Here is a 15,818-nt window from a genome sequence, read left to right as displayed (position 1 = left end):
ATTATCTTGATGGGTAATGTTATACATACATATTTATTCATATATATACTTTTCAATTTACACAAATCTTGATAGTTGAATTTTGAAATGGAGTTTTAGTCAAACAAATATATAAACTCCAGAAGAATAATGTGTAATCCATATAGTTTGATGTAGGGATTATACATACATGCATGTATTTCATATATATGCGTATGTTATTTATGCATATAGGCGCGTATATATATTCAATTTCGTTAGACATTTGCAGAACATTTGATTTAGCCTAGACAGTGGTTTTAAGCTTAAACGATTTAGGGGTATAACCTATCAGAGTTGAATGTTCGATGAACGAAAAGTTTTACGCGCTGTTTATGAAGGTATAGGTGGTAAAACAATGTTTACTAGGCTTGGTCTTGATTTACTTAAAGAAACAACGGAAGTTAAATATCATAATTGTGTAAAGGACTAAAAACAGTTGGTTCTCTTCATCGATTTAATAGCATACACACGATAATAATGAAATAAATAGGAAATAAAAATTCTCTAATGCTGCACAAATATCTTTTGATTTGATGTTTTAATTTGTTTCTTGCCCTAGCTTGACCTAACATTTAGTTTATTTGATGTTCCCTACTTGTTTTTTGGTTTGCCCTATCGTAAAGAAAAATAATATTTTGAACAAAAACCTACTCTGCATAAAATCTATAAATATATTTCATATTGCTGTATATGTGTGGTGTGTATATGTTCAATGTTGTGTGTGTGTGTGTGTGTGTAGTTGTAGTAGTGTTGATTCAGTTTTTTTGTTTTCATTTTTTTCTGCTTAAACGCTAATCACTAAGATCACCCGAGAGAGATACAAACGCACGCGAACGCGACCGGATTCCGCGATGAATCCGGATTAAGGTACAACGAAATCACGATTTTTCATTTTAGTTTAGTTTCAGTTTTAGCAATTGCTATGCTTCCGCTTTAGTTAGACCGTATTATTATCAAGTTATCAAGTATTGCGATTATTATTTGGGACTCGGGGGCGAAAGTCCCTTATTGTTAGTTTTTAAGTTGATTGAGTTTAACGCGACGCGAACGAACGACCCGAAGTTACTTTATTATCACACGTTCCCCCATTTTCGAAACGAAATAAAAACACAAACGTAAACACGGTTTGCATAATTACATAATACTATTACTTAGATTTACTTACTCTTCTTCCGCTTCATAATCATCCATTTCATTTGTATTTGACTGAGTTTGGTTTTCCCTAGTTTTATTTTTCGTATGTTTTAGTTGTTCCGCGACAATTTCAAAGACTTTTGTTTTCATGTAGTAGTACACTTTACACCTAATCATATAATTGTAAAAAATTTGTTCTGTACAAAGATCGTAAATTATAGAGGTTACGCAAAACACGAGCCTATACAAATGATATAAAAGTTCGAAGAAAATAATAATAGTTCATTAATTACACTTGTCCCTATACAAACAAAAATTATATAATAATACTTTAAAAAGTGATCAGTCAATGGTTGCTTTTGTATTCAGTTAATGGAAAATAAATAAGTTACTCAACAAAATCCTAATCTCAATTTTACAATGTTTCCCTATTTGCTTGCTTTTCGCTTTCACAATGCGTAAAAAAACACCTAATTTTGTATAGCATATGAATATCATTAAGTGTATCAGTAAATTTGTATCAGTAACAGTTGCAATATTATCGTTATCCTTGTATTATATCCTTTTTTCCTTTTTCTTTTGTTTTACCCGACGAGATACCACGAACGACGATTACGATTACGAACGAGCGACGAAAATACGCGAACGCGAAACCGTTAGAACCCGAAACGCGACGATTTTTTTCGATTCCATTTTTTGTTTGTTATATAGATGAGGAAAGTGTTGGATACTTCTGGGAAATTCGAATCCGCTGATGATGAATGCTTTCTATGGTTTTTGAACGGAGTTGAACATCAGTCTTTGTTTGATTTGTAACAATTTTGTGTGCACCTGCCATTGAATCCATTTTTCCCATTTCTGATCTTAGGATTTCACAGGAGACCCAACACTTTCATCATTCAAAGATTTCATTTAGTTAGTTAATTATTAATTACCGCGACGAGGACCCGCAATATCATTTAGTTTCGACGATTTTTCGTTTAGCTTTTCTATTACAATATGAGAAACACACGTGTGTTTAACATATTCAACTCTATTTTCGGTTTGGGTTTTGGGGCTGAGTGTATTGGGAAATGGGGTCATATCTGCTATAGCACAGACTCCGGTTAAGTACGGCCGGAACACATCATTTTCTAGTGATTCCTACTGAGTTTTCTACACAAGAAAGGCATTTTATATGCGGTAAGCGGACAGACGTGTTCCTAAAGAGGTTCTGCAGATCAAAGATCCTCTAGCTTGAATTCAAATATATACGATTCTTCTCTATTCGATTTTTCGATATATGTTTGTGGCTTTAAATATAGTTATGTAGTTGCTTTTATGTGGATTTGCTGTTTTTTCGATTTCTATAAGCTTAGGTTTTCAATGTTAACTTAACATTCGAACTCCATCGAATCAGATAACTTAAGGAGGCTAAAGATAAAGACGACACGCTTATTACGCATACTTGTACATAATTGTCTAGTTAAAAAGTTGCTGCTTGGCTCGCTAATGGGTGAAGGTGGGTGTTTTATGGCATGGCTAGCCTTAGATGGTATACATTGTGGACAGGCGCTCGGCCAAAGTTGGCGGGAATTGCTCCACAAATCGACGCCAGTTCTCCTCGCCCACTTGGGTCTTAAAACCGTGCAGAATCTTGAAGAAAATATTTGTGAAATAAAGAAAATAGGTAACGCCTGTAAGGTACAAACCTTCTGTATCATATGATGCAGATCCTCCGGTGGGCTAACCCAGGAGGCGATGGCATCGCAGAAGAATATAAAGTCTGCTACCACGCCAGCTGGATTTACCGTGATCATATGACACATTCCACGAAAGGCTGAGTCCTTCTCATCATTGTCTCGTATGTGCCGCAACGATGTGCACCTGCATTTTTCAAAGAAAGTGTTTAAGTGACGTTTTCAGGGAAAGTAAACTAAATTAGCAGGCTTTGGCAAACACGAAAGTTTAAAAGCAAATTGAATTTCCAGTTAAATGATGTTGATTGTTAGTGAGTGAGTTGTGGAACAAAGGAATAGATCGATGTGCTTATAGATTTCTGTGTTTAAGCGTAATTTAGGAGTAATGGGAGTAACGGGAAGGATAGATAAGAGAATAGAAGGAAAGAATAAGCTATTTAAATATAAAACGTGTTACACACCACTGTCGTACAAATTCGGGCAAATAAGGAGCCACTTCAACTGGGCACACATAACCTAGACGACCGATTGTTATTGCTAAAAGAACAAAAGAAATAAGTATAAATAAATCAACTGAATAAATCAATATCATACGTAGTTCGCTGCGATTGATTGCTATACTCGAATTGAATATCAATTGCGATTCTCGTCTATCTATATCTATGCATGTTGTATGGGAATGAGGTTCGATTTCGTTTCGTTGCTGCTCATGCAACAAGTAACACAAATTAAAACAGAAACAAATTTCCAGACATCCACATACACGCATACATTCAGAGTAATATATATACAAACAGATCGCATATAAGTTCTTAGATAGCTCGGGAAATTCGAAAGATTTCTATCAGCCCAAAAGAATTACCTGTGTTCTCCAACAGTGTCTTGGGCGTGTTCGGACGGTTGATAATGATGAAAAGGTCGCTGAGTACAAGGCGTATGTACTGCTTAGTCTCCTCACCTTTGAATCAAAATATATATTAAAACGATCTTAATACTCCTACTAATTAGCTCCTCCTACTTACCCAATTTCATGCAGATTTCGCCTATGGCCCAAGTAGCATTATTGCAGACCGAAATGAAGTCTGGGTTAAGGTTTTGACCCAGGATGGGAAAGAACTCGCCCATGAAGGGATGCACGTGGGGAAAACAGGCCTTAGTCAAATCACCAAGCAGGGCAAACGAAGATTGGCGAACCTGGGGAATGCAACAATTTTATAGAAATTCAAAGGATAATTTCGAAAAGATTGGTTTTGAGGGAGACATACCTCAGGCAGAACGTCCTGCATGCACTGGTAGAGTAGATGCATAATGTTGCTGTTGGCCACCAGTGTCTCGATTTGGCGATCCAAACCCTCGGCTAGGCCAGACAGCAGATCTAGGGCGACAATCATGCGCTCTTTGTCGGGATGGTCGTACGTTTGGTTTTGTTTACACAGCTTGGGGCGATTTAGATTGATTAAAAATATTACTTAAGAAAATGACAAGTAGATTACCATTTCCTGGTTGATAGTCTGCTCAATAAGGGAGATGCACCTTCGATAGACGGGGTCGCAGTAGGGCAGAAAGCCGGACTGCAAGGCAGTGGCGATGCTCGACAGGCACTCCAACAAAGGGAACAGATCCTTATCGTCGTCCTTCAGCAGGTTCCACTTATCAATTAGTGGAGGCATCAGGATGTCAATGTATTGTGGTTTATTCAGATGATGACCGACGGAGTCCGCCAAAGTACCCACTGCATCGTACAGTATCAATAAGTTCTTGTGCTGGTACTTGGAGAAGGCAAAGACGAGCGTCTTTAGAATATACTCCAGATAGGGCACCAGTTCCGTGCAGGCCTCCTCCTCCAGAGTGGCAAAGGCAGAGCACGCAGCTTCCTGAACGCGCTTATTCGAGTCCAGGATGCGCTTCAGCAGTTCTTCCATTAGAGGCTTCAAGTACTGGTCGTGCGGCTGGTTGACAACCCAATTGGCATATCGCGAGAGCGTCCAGCATGTGATGGAGCGCACCAGAGCCTTCTTGTCGGACAGACAGCTAATTAGGTAGGGAATCAGCTCTGGCAAGTGTTGGATCATGCCTTGCATGCAGCCCTCCGCAATAGCTCCCAAGGCCAGCACACCACTCTCTTTGATCACCCATTCTTGGTGGAACAGAGTCTCCTTCAGGATGGGCAGCACAACGGGCAGACAATCCTCTCGGAAAACATTCGCCAATACATCGAGAGCAGCAGCGCTGCACTTGCGCAAGTTCCATTCTGATAGCGAGCTATCGTCGTCCATTCCATCTTCAAATTCGTCGTCGTCATCATCGCCTGTCGCTCCAGCTCCTCCCTCTTGTGTACTCCTGATTGTGTGTGCACGGGACTTGTGGAAACGCGGGCGGATATCCTCTTCTCGATCGGGCACCATGTCATCCTCCTCAACGTTTCCCTTGAGGAGAATTATGTCGACCTCTGAGTACCGCATGCCTCGTACAAGAACTGGCGCTAATTGTGCAAGGTAAGGGGCAAGCACGTCCTTGCAGATGCTTTGCTCGGCCAGTGAAAGCCAGAACTCGGATGCTTCCAGGGCCACACCCTCATCAGTGTCCTGGGTGCGCAACAGCATGTACTGAAATCGTTAAATAAGATATTTAAACAAAAATTCTTCAGATTAAAAATATTAATTATATATTTTATTTTAAAATATACCTCAATAATCTGCGACATGTGCGGCATCAGACGGTCCATTCGCACCTCCAGCAGCATGACCAGTCCGTGGCACACGTTTTTGCGCACCTCGTGGTCCTCATCTGATGACAGGTGAAAGAGGTTCTCAATGAAGCTGTCTATGTTTAGCATCAGAGCCTGTGATCTGTTTATGATGAACTGGTTGATGCAGGCAATGGCGTGGGAACGGATCTTTGGACTGCTGTGCTTGAAGTACTCCAGGAATTTTGGAATCATTACGTTTAATGGCCTATTGAGCGCTGCGGAGTCCAAAATTTCGGCAGAGTCCTCGCAAATTTTCTGCAGGGCACTGAATGCTCCTTCGCACACATTGTAGTCCTGGTTGTCAAGCATTTCGCAGAGAGATGGAAGCAGCTGCGGCCAGTTGTGCAGACCGCCATTGCTGGCGATGGTGGTGATCAGGATGCCCACGGTGGCACGGATCAGAGGCGAAGAGTCGCCCACTGCCTGCAGGCACTCGTGTTTGATATACTCCACGATCTCCGGCTGCAGAGTGGTGCCGTGCATGCGGATGTTGTTCTTGAGGATTAGGCCGCTGAGTGATCTCGTGGGCTCGTCCTCTGTCTTCAGTTTCGTCAGCACATAGATAAGATAGTTGTTGAAGTCAGGGTAGCGATTGAATTCCTCCAGTTTCTGTTGAGAAGGGCACAAAATGTACATGCAGTTCGAGGTTCCATTCCTGGCAGAAGCTATTACTCACCATCTGTACGGCCATTTGAGTGGCTGTGTCCGGCGACTGCGACTCCTTGAGGATCGCTATGATCTGTTGCAGACCTTCTCCCTGTGGTTCCCACGTCATTTTGCTGCTGCAAGGGTTTTAAATTTGAATAGTGAATTCGAAATTAGAAATTAGGGTTAATGGCCTCTCAAAGGGTAGCAAATGGGGGAGAAAGAGAGAGCACGAGAGACACTCATTTCGAGGCCACTCACGCACACCAGGGCATTTTGCACCCACACCCGCAAACAGACATCTGCTGTTGTAAAATTTACGTTTTTCGTGCGATTTTCCCTTGGCATTAATGGTTTTACGCCGGAAGGCGGGAGTTGAAAGCCCTGCCCCGCGAGTAACGTGCGATTTTCTTGATACAACCCCAGACAAAAAAACACACCAATAGAACTCGCCTTCCTCCGCCATATTTCGCACATCGGGCGTGCGGTAGAAAACGATTTTCCGAGATAAGTCCTGCGTCGTCCGCATACCCCCTACTCACCTTTGGGTGTTGGCTGTGCTTTAAAGCTATTTTAGTTGGAATTTTCTTAAGATTTCGCGTAAATTTTCTCTTTTTTCGCCTTTTCTTTGCACAATTAGCTAGATCTATACAGTGTGACCGTGCACGAGCGAGGGAGTATGCTCTTTCTTTATTAGAGATGATAGCGTGTCGTCACGGATTTTAAATTATATGATATGTAGTTTTCTTTTTAATTTATTGTGCTTAATGCACAATTGAACTTTTGACTTGGCCGCCTATCAATAATTTAATATCTATTAGCAGCTTAACATGGTTGAATCACTCTGATATAACATTTCCGAACAACAAATTATTTTACTTGTCACTTTTTAATTTTTTAATTTGACAAAAAAATTAAAAAAATGAATATAAAATGAAATTTAGCAGTCCAAAGCTGCTCCGATGTAACCAACTTCCTCCCATATCTAAATGCTGCTGCACGGTCACACTCGAACCGGCTCTCGAAATGCAGCCACACTCTTGCCATTTAGAGTGCCCGCATTCGCCACCCTGTTCAATTTTGTTTGGGTTTGAGGCCAGACAGAGGAGTCATTAATTTTAAACAAAGGACCACGCTTCAGGACATTCATCCCGGGTCAGACAAAGCCGCCACACGCTTTCCCCGCGGTCGAGTGAAAGTTTCTCGCCTTGTCGCCGCTTAACATCCGAAGCGACCGGACATGAACAAGCGCAACCATGTGAGCAGAAAACCTGGGGCTCCACACACAAAGCAAATGGATTGAGTGAAAAGTGCTATTTCTTTTGCAGATCCGCCTGCCGCCAGAGGTGAATCGGCTATTGTACGTGCGGAACCTGCCGTACAAAATCACCTCGGACGAGATGTACGACATATTCGGCAAATTTGGAGCTATTCGACAGATACGCGTGTAAGATTGTCTATGCTATTCGCCGTGAATGCTCTCAAGAAATTTGCGGATCTTTTGCAGAGGCAACACTCCGGAAACGCGTGGCACCGCCTTTGTCGTCTACGAGGACATTTTCGATGCCAAGAACGCCTGCGACCATTTATCCGGTTTCAATGTGTGCAATCGCTATCTGGTGGTGCTCTACTACCAATCCAACAAGGCCTTCAAGCGCGTGGACATGGACAAGAAGCAGGAGGAACTGAACAACATTAAGGCCAAGTACAATCTGAAGACGCCGGAGGCTCCTTAGAACCCGCACTCGATGCGGCAGGCGGGGATGGGGCAGAGCCAGACATTGGGCCCCACCAGATGACGCCCCCACTTCCATCGACCATTTTCCATTGTTTAGGGAACTTCTTGCTCTACTTATGTGTATACCAAATTTTTGCTATCTACTTGTAGATTTTTTTGATCGCATTTTGTATCATTTTAATCTAATCATTATCATCCATCCATCACTCCATCTATCATATAAATGGCCGGACATCGCGGAGTGCAGCCATTTGAGCCCGGTTCCGGCTGTTTGCAATCATTTGACGACATTAAGACACTCTCTCATCAAAATAACAAGCAAGTGAAAGTAAAAATAAAAAAAAAATTGAAAAACTAGAAACATTTGTTTGGATTTCTAACGAATTTTTTTTTAACAAGTTTTGCTCCGCAAAACCATTAGTCATTCCAAAGTTTGCCAATTTGGTCAAGTTTATTTAAAAACAATAGTTAAATATTAAAAAACAATAAAAATTCCCAGTCTGTTGCCCTATGTATTCCTAAACTATTCGCCAATTAAGGTTCCTCCTTTAAGTCAGGACCAGTTTGGCCAGCTGCCGCTGCCTGATACTGTTCGTAGGTGTTTTGCTGCTTCTCCAGTGCCCCTTGGCTCACCAAATCCTTGAGCTCCTCCTTGGCGATCTTCACAATTTCCTGCCGTAGAGCCTCAGTCTTCTCTCTACACTCAGCTCTCTCCCCCAGGCACTTTGGCGGCTTTTCGTCATGGACTTTTTGGTGACGGATGAGCGCCGCTAACTGGCGAAAGCGATTGCCGCAAGTCTTACACTCGAAGGGCTTTTCGCCAGTGTGTATCCACTCGTGTTGCTTCAAGGTTTGAGAGTTGGCAAGGCGACGGGAGCAGAAACGGCACTCAAAATCCTTGACTTTTTCGTGGACGCTCTTGTAGTGGCGCTTCATGTTGCTTATGTTCTTGAATCCCTGACTGCAGCTGGGACACAAGTGCATACACTCCTTCTGAACAGACTGAATCTGGTCTGTGGGATTCACTACGGTGCCTGCCAGTAGGCCGAAATCCACTTGCTCTACGCGGCGGGGATTTTTGGGAATGCTGGCTACGGATTCGGCAAACACCTTCAGCAGCTGATCCGAGTCCCCTTGACTGTCACTGGCGTCGCCATTTACTTGCCGCTGTTTAAAACTTTCCAGAGCCTTTTCCACGCTCTTCTCATGAATCTTAAGGTGCTTGCTGAGACTCTGCGTATGCAGGAACTTTTTGTCACAAATCTGCGAGGCGAAAACAAGTCAGACTTTGGTAACAAGGATATACTAGTATTTCCCTTACCTTGCATTCGCATAGCTTCTCACCAGTGTGCGCCATCTCGTGTATTTTGCAGGAGTACGCTTTCCCGAACGTCTTTCCACAGTACTGGCAAGCAAAATCCCGGATTTTCTCATGCACGATCTTAACGTGGCTCTCTAGCAACCGCTTAGTGTGGGTGGCATAGTCGCAGATGCGGCACTTAAACTGGTTCTGCTGGGTGTGGATCAGAATGTGCGTGCTCCATTCCTGGCGGGTAGTCTTTCTCACTCCGCAGTACTGACACACGTAGTTCTTGATGCCAGCATGCCGGAGAAGATGATTCTTTAGGGCACTGTTGATGCAAAAGCCCTTGCCGCAAATTGTACACGGATAGGGGAACTCTTCGCCCGTGTGCGTGTACATGTGTTTCTTCATTGCCATCGGACAACGAAAAACCACGCCGCATTCCTTGCAAGACTGTTCACCCCGCGGAGCACTAACCCTCGTCTGGTTGTGAACCTTCTTCAAGTGGATGGTCAGCAGCCGGAGACGGGAAAAAACAAATTGACAGCCCTCCACGGTGCAGGGAATCTCATCCTTCTTCTTGGAGTGCGCATAGTCTAAGTGCAAACGCAGTGCACCGGCTGTGATGAAGCCCTTGCGGCAACTTTCCTCCTGACACTGAAACGGCAACAGGTCATTGTGGTCCTTCATGTGCTCCTCGAACCTTGATTGCTTTTTGAACTTTTGCTGGCAGATGGAACAGCTCATAAGGCGATGCAGTTTACGCTTGTCGTTCGGAATCTGTCGCTGCTCCATGGCCTGCTCATCATCGTTGGTGAACCCTTTCGACGCCATTTTCTTCTCCTCCAGTCCGTTGTGCTCTGCACTGGAGAAATCCTCCTCGCTTTGGTCCCTTGGATGATCCTCTAGTTCCTTGTCAACCTTTTCCAGCATCTTAAAGACATCCTCCTCGTTGTCAATCATCTCTAGTTTGTTATTCAGCAGGGGATCGAAACTGGCCGGCTCCTCTGGCCTTTCCGGTGCCTCAGAATCATCAGCTATAGATTCGAATACACCCATGGACATATTCCTTTGGCTGGTCACCATTTCCTTAAGACTTTTAATGGATCCTGCGCATAGTTCGCGGAAGTCGTGCAGGTCGTTCAGCTTGGTGAAACATTGGGTGCACAGGTTTCTCGGGAAACCGTCGTTCTGATCCGCATCAAACGAAGTGCAAGCCCTGAGTTTCTGGAACAGATCTGGAACCACGAAGAGATCGTGTCCACCACCATGCTCCAGGTGTACAAGGCAGGTGAGACAAAGCGATTGGACGGAGTACTGGAGCTCCCTAGTGCCCATTTCTTTCAACTCTCGGGGAGATCACAATCGAAGCTTCAAAACAAATTTCTTCCAGTGTGACAAGACTGCCTGTCACACTATGTCTTTAACCCATTCGCTGTCATTAACCCATTTCGGTGTAGTGGGGTGCCTAGTAAACAGCTTACTTGGATTCTTTTATTTTATATAAACTTGTTTAAATGGAAGTGCTTTTTAGCAAGACCATGCGTGGGCCTAGTTAAAATACATTTATTTATATTTATTTATTTTTGACTTTATCTCGATATAGAAATGTAGTACGTTAATTTCGTATCTATTTTCTTGATGCCCAGTTTGTATATTTTTAAAATCAGTTTGTATTCATAAAATTCTTTGCTTCTTATTAAACAAAAAATTGTTTTACCTTTTTTCTATATATACATACCAATATCTATATATTTTAAGTTCATTTTCGTTGCTGTTAGTTAGTGCTCAGCTTGTAAAATATTTTTAAAAGACCCTGAAATATTACTTGAAGTATACGAACAATATCTATTTAATTAAATTAATTATTTTGTTTGTTTTTATTTTTTTATATATATTTACTATAGTTATTGCAACCTAATTAGAATTGCAAATAAGAAGGTAAGTAAAAACATCGATTTTCCAGCCCTGGAACGCATAACAACTAGGCACTCGGGCGAGTAACTCGCTGGCAGAAGTACTTACTTATTGCCCACTCGCCCGATTGCCAGTCGACGAGTATACAATTTTTTCTGTGTCAATATTATTTTATTGCTTACTGACCGGAGAGAGACGCAAAAAGCTATAGAAAACCGCCCCGATCCGCAGTGCCGATTGCGATTGAAAGCAAGATGAACGAGGGCAGGCAGTACTCGATCCACAGCCTGTGCAGGATTTGTCTGAACCACCTGCAGAACGACGCCGCCTACGATTTGTATCTGGTGCCAGGTCTTTCGAAGAAGCTATGCTTCTGCACATCCTTGTCCGTGGAGCAGAACGACGGCTTCCCGAAGAACCTGTGCACTCTGTGCTACACCAAGCTGAACGAGCTGCACGACTTTCAGAAGCAGTGCGTCGATTCCGTGCAAAAGTTCCAGGATCTGGTGGCCAGCAATGTCTTCGCCTGCCAGAGCAGCTTCGACGTTTTCGATCCCAACGTTGCCGTGCAGGACTACCCGCCCGAGGAAGAGGACCACGTCAACTATGACCCGCTTCTGAACCACAAGATGGAGTTGATCGAGAATGAGGAGGATGTCTTTAAGATGCTGGAGCATGTCGACAAAGAGGCCGAGGAGGTGGAGAAGGAGGCCAAGGTAGAGGAGGATGACGGGGGCAACGTTTCCGTCAAGATGTTCGACGACGATTCCTCCATCGAGAGCGGCAATGACAACGACCACGATCTGGACTTCGAGCCAAACAGCAGCGATGATGACATTCCGCTGGCCCAGCGCATGAAGGGACCAGCTACCGGATCAGGATCCCAGCAGGACCGTTTTAGCAACCTAGACAAACCCAAGCCGAGGCCTCGGGGACGGCCCAAAAAGATAAAACCGCCTCCGCCAGAGGAGGAGGACTTGAGCGACTCATCTTCCGAATCAGATGACTCCGAAGACGGCACATCGCGGGGCGACAAACCGAAGAGGAAGCGCATTCCCATGGAGGAACGCCACCTGCACCGCATCATCGACTGCCACATTTGCCACCAGAAGTTCAAGAAGGCCATCCGCTACGAGGAGCACATGAAGTACCACAACGACCTGCTGCCCTTCCAATGCAAGGTGGAGACCTGCAAGAAAGGTATAACGCGGGCTTAATAAATATAAGTATCCGATCTCTATGACATCCCACCTTTCAGGTTTCACCACCGCCAATGGGCTGCGCATTCACATCGACCACGCCCACACAGAGCTGTCCGAGGTTCACGCCTGCATCGCCGAGGGCTGCGGCAAGACCTTCCCGCGCGTCCGCCTGCTCACCTTCCACATGAAGAAGGTGCACGGCATCACCAAGGCGGCTGCTCCGCTTCGAGATTTCCCCTGCACAGAATGCGACACCGTATTCCGCTGCCCCACAGCACTCAAGAAGCACATGTATAAGCACACGGGCGAGGAGCTTCCGTATCCTTGCAATATCTGCGGCAAGCGTTTTGTAATCAATAGTGCATTAAGGGATCACCTTATGCGGCACGCGGGCATCAAGAACCATGTGTGCCCGTACTGCGGGGTGGGCAAGACGACGCGCCAGGAATGGAACGCCCACATCCTCACGCACACCAAGGAGAAGAAGTTCAAGTGCCGGCAGTGCGACCATGCCTCGCACAACAAACAGGCGTTGTCCAATCATGTAAAGGTGGTGCACGAGAAGCGCAAGGACTTTGCCTGCCAGTACTGTGGAAAGACCTTCGGCAAGTCGCACGCCTGTAAGGTGCACGAGAGGAGTCACACGGGGGAGAAGTGCTGCGAGTGCAAGATCTGTGGCAAGATATTCCTCTGCGAGAAGAGCCTCACCAAGCATTTGAAGACGCACGAGAAAAGGGATCTGCCGCCGGCGGAGCCTCTTCGCCAGCAGCTTAACATTCCCATGCCCGGCCAAATGTCCGTACCGATGCCGGGCCAGATGCCGATGCAGATGCAGTCGGACGGATTGGTGCCAATGGACCCCAGCCAGATGCCCAGTGAGGACATGCTGAAGGCCTGCGGCGGCGGGACCGCTGCAGTGCCTCCCAAACCGAAGAACTCGCGACGCGTCCAGCGGGTGGACATTTCTCAGCTGGCGGGAACTGCGGTGAATCCAATACCTTCCGTCTCGGTGCCCTCGTGGTCGCCGCAGGTGAACTTCACCAAGAAGGAGGGCCAGCACATCTGTCCAGGCTGTGGGCGTGGCTTCAATAACATTGGAAACATGAAACTTCACTACAAAATCATCCACGAGAAGGTCAAGGACTTTGCCTGTCGCTTCTGCCCGAAGAGATTCTCCAAGGCACAGATTCTGCGGCACCACGAATGGATCCACACGGGCGAGAAGCCCTTCGAGTGCAAGATTTGCGGCAAGCACTTCCGCCAGGAGACGGCACTCAAGAAACACATCAAGACGCACGAGAAGCCGAACCGGAGACACGTGCCCGAGCGCAGTGCGCCCACTCAGATCACGTTCCGCAAGCTGGAGCCGGACGCCGAGCCGCGTAACTTTGACCAGTACCAGGATCCGGCGGTGGAGCGGGCAGCGGCCACCGCTGAGCTGCTGGCGCACCAGCTGGAGGAGAACGAGGCCAAGCGGAAGGCGGAAATCGAGCGGCAGAAGATCGCGGCGGCGGCCTGCGAACAACTGACGAAGCTGCAGCAGCAGCAGGAGATCATCAAGGCGACCACCTCGTACGATGGCTACTATGCGCAGAAAGCGCAATCCGAGGGCACCAGCCTGGATGCCCTGAAGATCGACCACGTCTAGGCAGCAGGATTGGCTCTACTTTACTAGCATATATGTATAACCTAGCCACATCCATATGTATCCACTTCCAATGCATTTGCGCCACTGTCCGGAAAAGTTGTAGGCATGCCTCGAATTGCTCTCTAGCTGGATCAGATTGTAGGTTTATAGGCACTCCAGATTATCCGAGTGCATATTACAATATGAACACTTCATACTTTTTACGTACTACGTTTATATATACATGCAATATATGTATTATTTTGTTTTCCGTGTAATGTCTCCCGTGCTTACTTAGAGTAATGGATTAAAAGTAATATTCATACCGCCATTGGAGTTTCCATCTGGTAGGCGGGACTAAGAGACCACTTTTGCAATACCAGTGATTTTTACAAATATATATTGATAGCAACACGCTGGGAGTATAAAGTGAAATTGCAGAATAAAATTACTCAATGCTACAATTGCCAACTATTTGGACATGGATCAAATAATTGTTCAGTTAAAACATCATGTGCCCATTGTGCTGGATCACACCAGACTGCCGTATGTATGGACGTAAACAACAAAAAATGCGCTAACTGTAAAGGCGACCATCCATCGACAGAACTGACATGCCCATGCCGAATTTCTTATCTCAATTTACTTTCCAAACGCTCATCACAACGCATTGGAAGAAATAACTTGGAAGCTCATGGAATGAGGAATTCTAAGCAACACATCGCTCCATCTGCTCTCTTTGGAAATCAACCCCAGATCTCATTGCCTACTCAAACTAAGAGAGTGCAACAACTCAACTTTGGTAGCTATAGTAATGCACTCACCAATATTCATACTTTGCCTAATCCCAAAGCAAATATCACAAATGAAACTAATCTCTTTTCATGTGAAGAGATAAATTCTCTTTTGTCTGAATTAATAACAAGACTTAATGAATGCTCCAATAAGGGAGAGCAATTTCAAGTAATTTCTCAGTTAGCGATTAAGTATGTTTACACAAACAAATAATTTTATTGATAATTTGAATATTATGGCATGGAATGCTCGTGCCGTTAGAAACAAACGTATAGAACTGATCAAGTTCTTAGAAAATAATCACATTCACATAGCACTTATAAATGAAACGTGGCTGACTCATAGTGACCGTTTTAATATACCCGAATACACTATATACAGAAATGACAGGAAGGAAAGTAGGGGAGGCGGCGTTGCCATTGCAGTTAGTAACACATTGATACATGAACAAATACCCTGCATTAAAAGTCATGTTATTGAAAATGTAGGTATACAAATCAACACTGACTCTAATTCCAGTCTAAAAATTTACTCTATTTACTTTGCTGGAAATACTTCAAAATGTATTCCTAGTTCATGTGATTTATCTTGGGACCATAATCATTTAAAAAGTTTGTATAGATCTGATCTCCTTAAGATCTCACAAATAAATGGAAATTTTCTAATTTGCGGGGACTTCAACTCGCGCCACAGAGCATGGAAGTGTACCCGAGCCAATGGTTGGGGCAAAATTCTCAATGAACTTTCAGATCTGGGAAAATTCAGTATTTTGTACCCTACGCAACCCACATATATTCCGCATAACCATAAAGCAAAAGCATCAACATTGGACCTATGCCTCACTAATATCCCTAACCAGCTGGCTAATCCAGCAGTAATGCAAGAGCTTTCCTCTGATCACCTACCAGTGGTTATTAAATACTCTACAAATTTTATGCGCAATGTAAAAACATATCCGATTTTGGGAAGGGCAAATTGGGCGCTTTTTAAGAGAATTATAAATGAAAG

General features: G+C 44.4%; 4 protein-coding genes across 5 annotated transcripts; 2 read left to right on the top strand and 2 right to left on the bottom strand.

Annotated features, from left to right (window-relative positions):
- Positions 1-14: 14 nt before the first annotated feature.
- On the bottom strand, positions 15-6,912 carry LOC6611003 (transportin-1). 2 transcript variants are annotated; one of them, XM_032718892.1, is made up of 10 exons: positions 6,771-6,912; positions 6,260-6,365; positions 5,521-6,192; positions 4,328-5,440; positions 4,100-4,270; positions 3,857-4,028; positions 3,697-3,792; positions 3,296-3,371; positions 2,847-3,021; positions 15-2,790 (listed from the first exon to the last, which is right to left on the bottom strand). In XM_032718892.1, the coding sequence occupies exons 2-10, from the start codon at positions 6,356-6,358 to the stop codon at positions 2,683-2,685; spliced, it is 2,682 nt and encodes an 893-aa protein (XP_032574783.1). In that variant the 5' UTR covers positions 6,359-6,365; positions 6,771-6,912; the 3' UTR covers positions 15-2,682. The 2 variants fall into 2 exon arrangements, with proteins under 2 accessions (XP_032574783.1, XP_002035560.1); XM_002035524.2 differs by having other exon boundaries at positions 6,260-6,362.
- A 369-nt stretch (positions 6,913-7,281) lies between these two features.
- LOC6611002 (splicing factor 3B subunit 6) lies at positions 7,282-8,312 on the top strand. The gene is made up of 3 exons (XM_002035523.2): positions 7,282-7,486; positions 7,557-7,675; positions 7,736-8,312. Exons 1-3 carry the CDS (start codon positions 7,469-7,471, stop codon positions 7,962-7,964), a joined length of 366 nt encoding a protein of 121 aa, XP_002035559.1. The 5' UTR covers positions 7,282-7,468; the 3' UTR covers positions 7,965-8,312.
- Positions 8,313-8,383: 71 nt separating this feature from the next.
- LOC6611001 (zinc finger protein 14) lies at positions 8,384-10,826 on the bottom strand. The gene is made up of 2 exons (XM_002035522.2): positions 9,288-10,826; positions 8,384-9,229 (listed from the first exon to the last, which is right to left on the bottom strand). Exons 1-2 carry the CDS (start codon positions 10,605-10,607, stop codon positions 8,501-8,503), a joined length of 2,049 nt encoding a protein of 682 aa, XP_002035558.2. The 5' UTR covers positions 10,608-10,826; the 3' UTR covers positions 8,384-8,500.
- Positions 10,827-11,301: 475 nt separating this feature from the next.
- Positions 11,302-14,346, top strand: LOC6611000 (zinc finger protein 184). The gene is made up of 2 exons (XM_032718180.1): positions 11,302-12,386; positions 12,445-14,346. The coding sequence occupies exons 1-2, from the start codon at positions 11,441-11,443 to the stop codon at positions 14,034-14,036; spliced, it is 2,538 nt and encodes an 845-aa protein (XP_032574071.1). The 5' UTR covers positions 11,302-11,440; the 3' UTR covers positions 14,037-14,346.
- The last annotated feature ends 1,472 nt before the right edge of the window (positions 14,347-15,818 follow it).

This window comes from Drosophila sechellia, chromosome 3L, assembly GCF_004382195.2.
Source record: "Drosophila sechellia strain sech25 chromosome 3L, ASM438219v1, whole genome shotgun sequence".
Lineage (NCBI taxonomy): Eukaryota > Metazoa > Arthropoda > Insecta > Diptera > Drosophilidae > Drosophila > Drosophila sechellia.
This window is presented reverse-complemented; position numbering and strand designations above follow the sequence as displayed.

Bases quoted from the DNA above. Each gene is read 5' to 3' on its own strand.
- LOC6611003 (XM_032718892.1), bottom strand. From the start codon at position 6,358: ATGACGTGGGAACCACAGGGAGAAGGTCTGCAACAGATCATAGCGATC. The intron at 5,441-5,520 runs GTATATTTTAAA...TAACGATTTCAG, and splicing joins ACATGTCGCAGATTATTGAG to TACATGCTGTTGCGCACCCA. The intron at 4,271-4,327 runs GTAATCTACTTG...AATCGCCCCAAG, and splicing joins AGACTATCAACCAGGAAATG to CTGTGTAAACAAAACCAAAC.
- LOC6611002 (XM_002035523.2), top strand. The intron at 7,676-7,735 runs GTAAGATTGTCT...GATCTTTTGCAG, and splicing joins GCTATTCGACAGATACGCGT to AGGCAACACTCCGGAAACGC.
- LOC6611001 (XM_002035522.2), bottom strand. From the start codon at position 10,607: ATGGGCACTAGGGAGCTCCAGTACTCCGTCCAATCGCTTTGTCTCACC. The intron at 9,230-9,287 runs GTAAGGGAAATA...TTCGCCTCGCAG, and splicing joins AGAAGCTATGCGAATGCAAG to ATTTGTGACAAAAAGTTCCT.
- LOC6611000 (XM_032718180.1), top strand. From the start codon at position 11,441: ATGAACGAGGGCAGGCAGTACTCGATCCACAGCCTGTGCAGGATTTGT. The intron at 12,387-12,444 runs GTATAACGCGGG...CCCACCTTTCAG, and splicing joins GGTGGAGACCTGCAAGAAAG to GTTTCACCACCGCCAATGGG.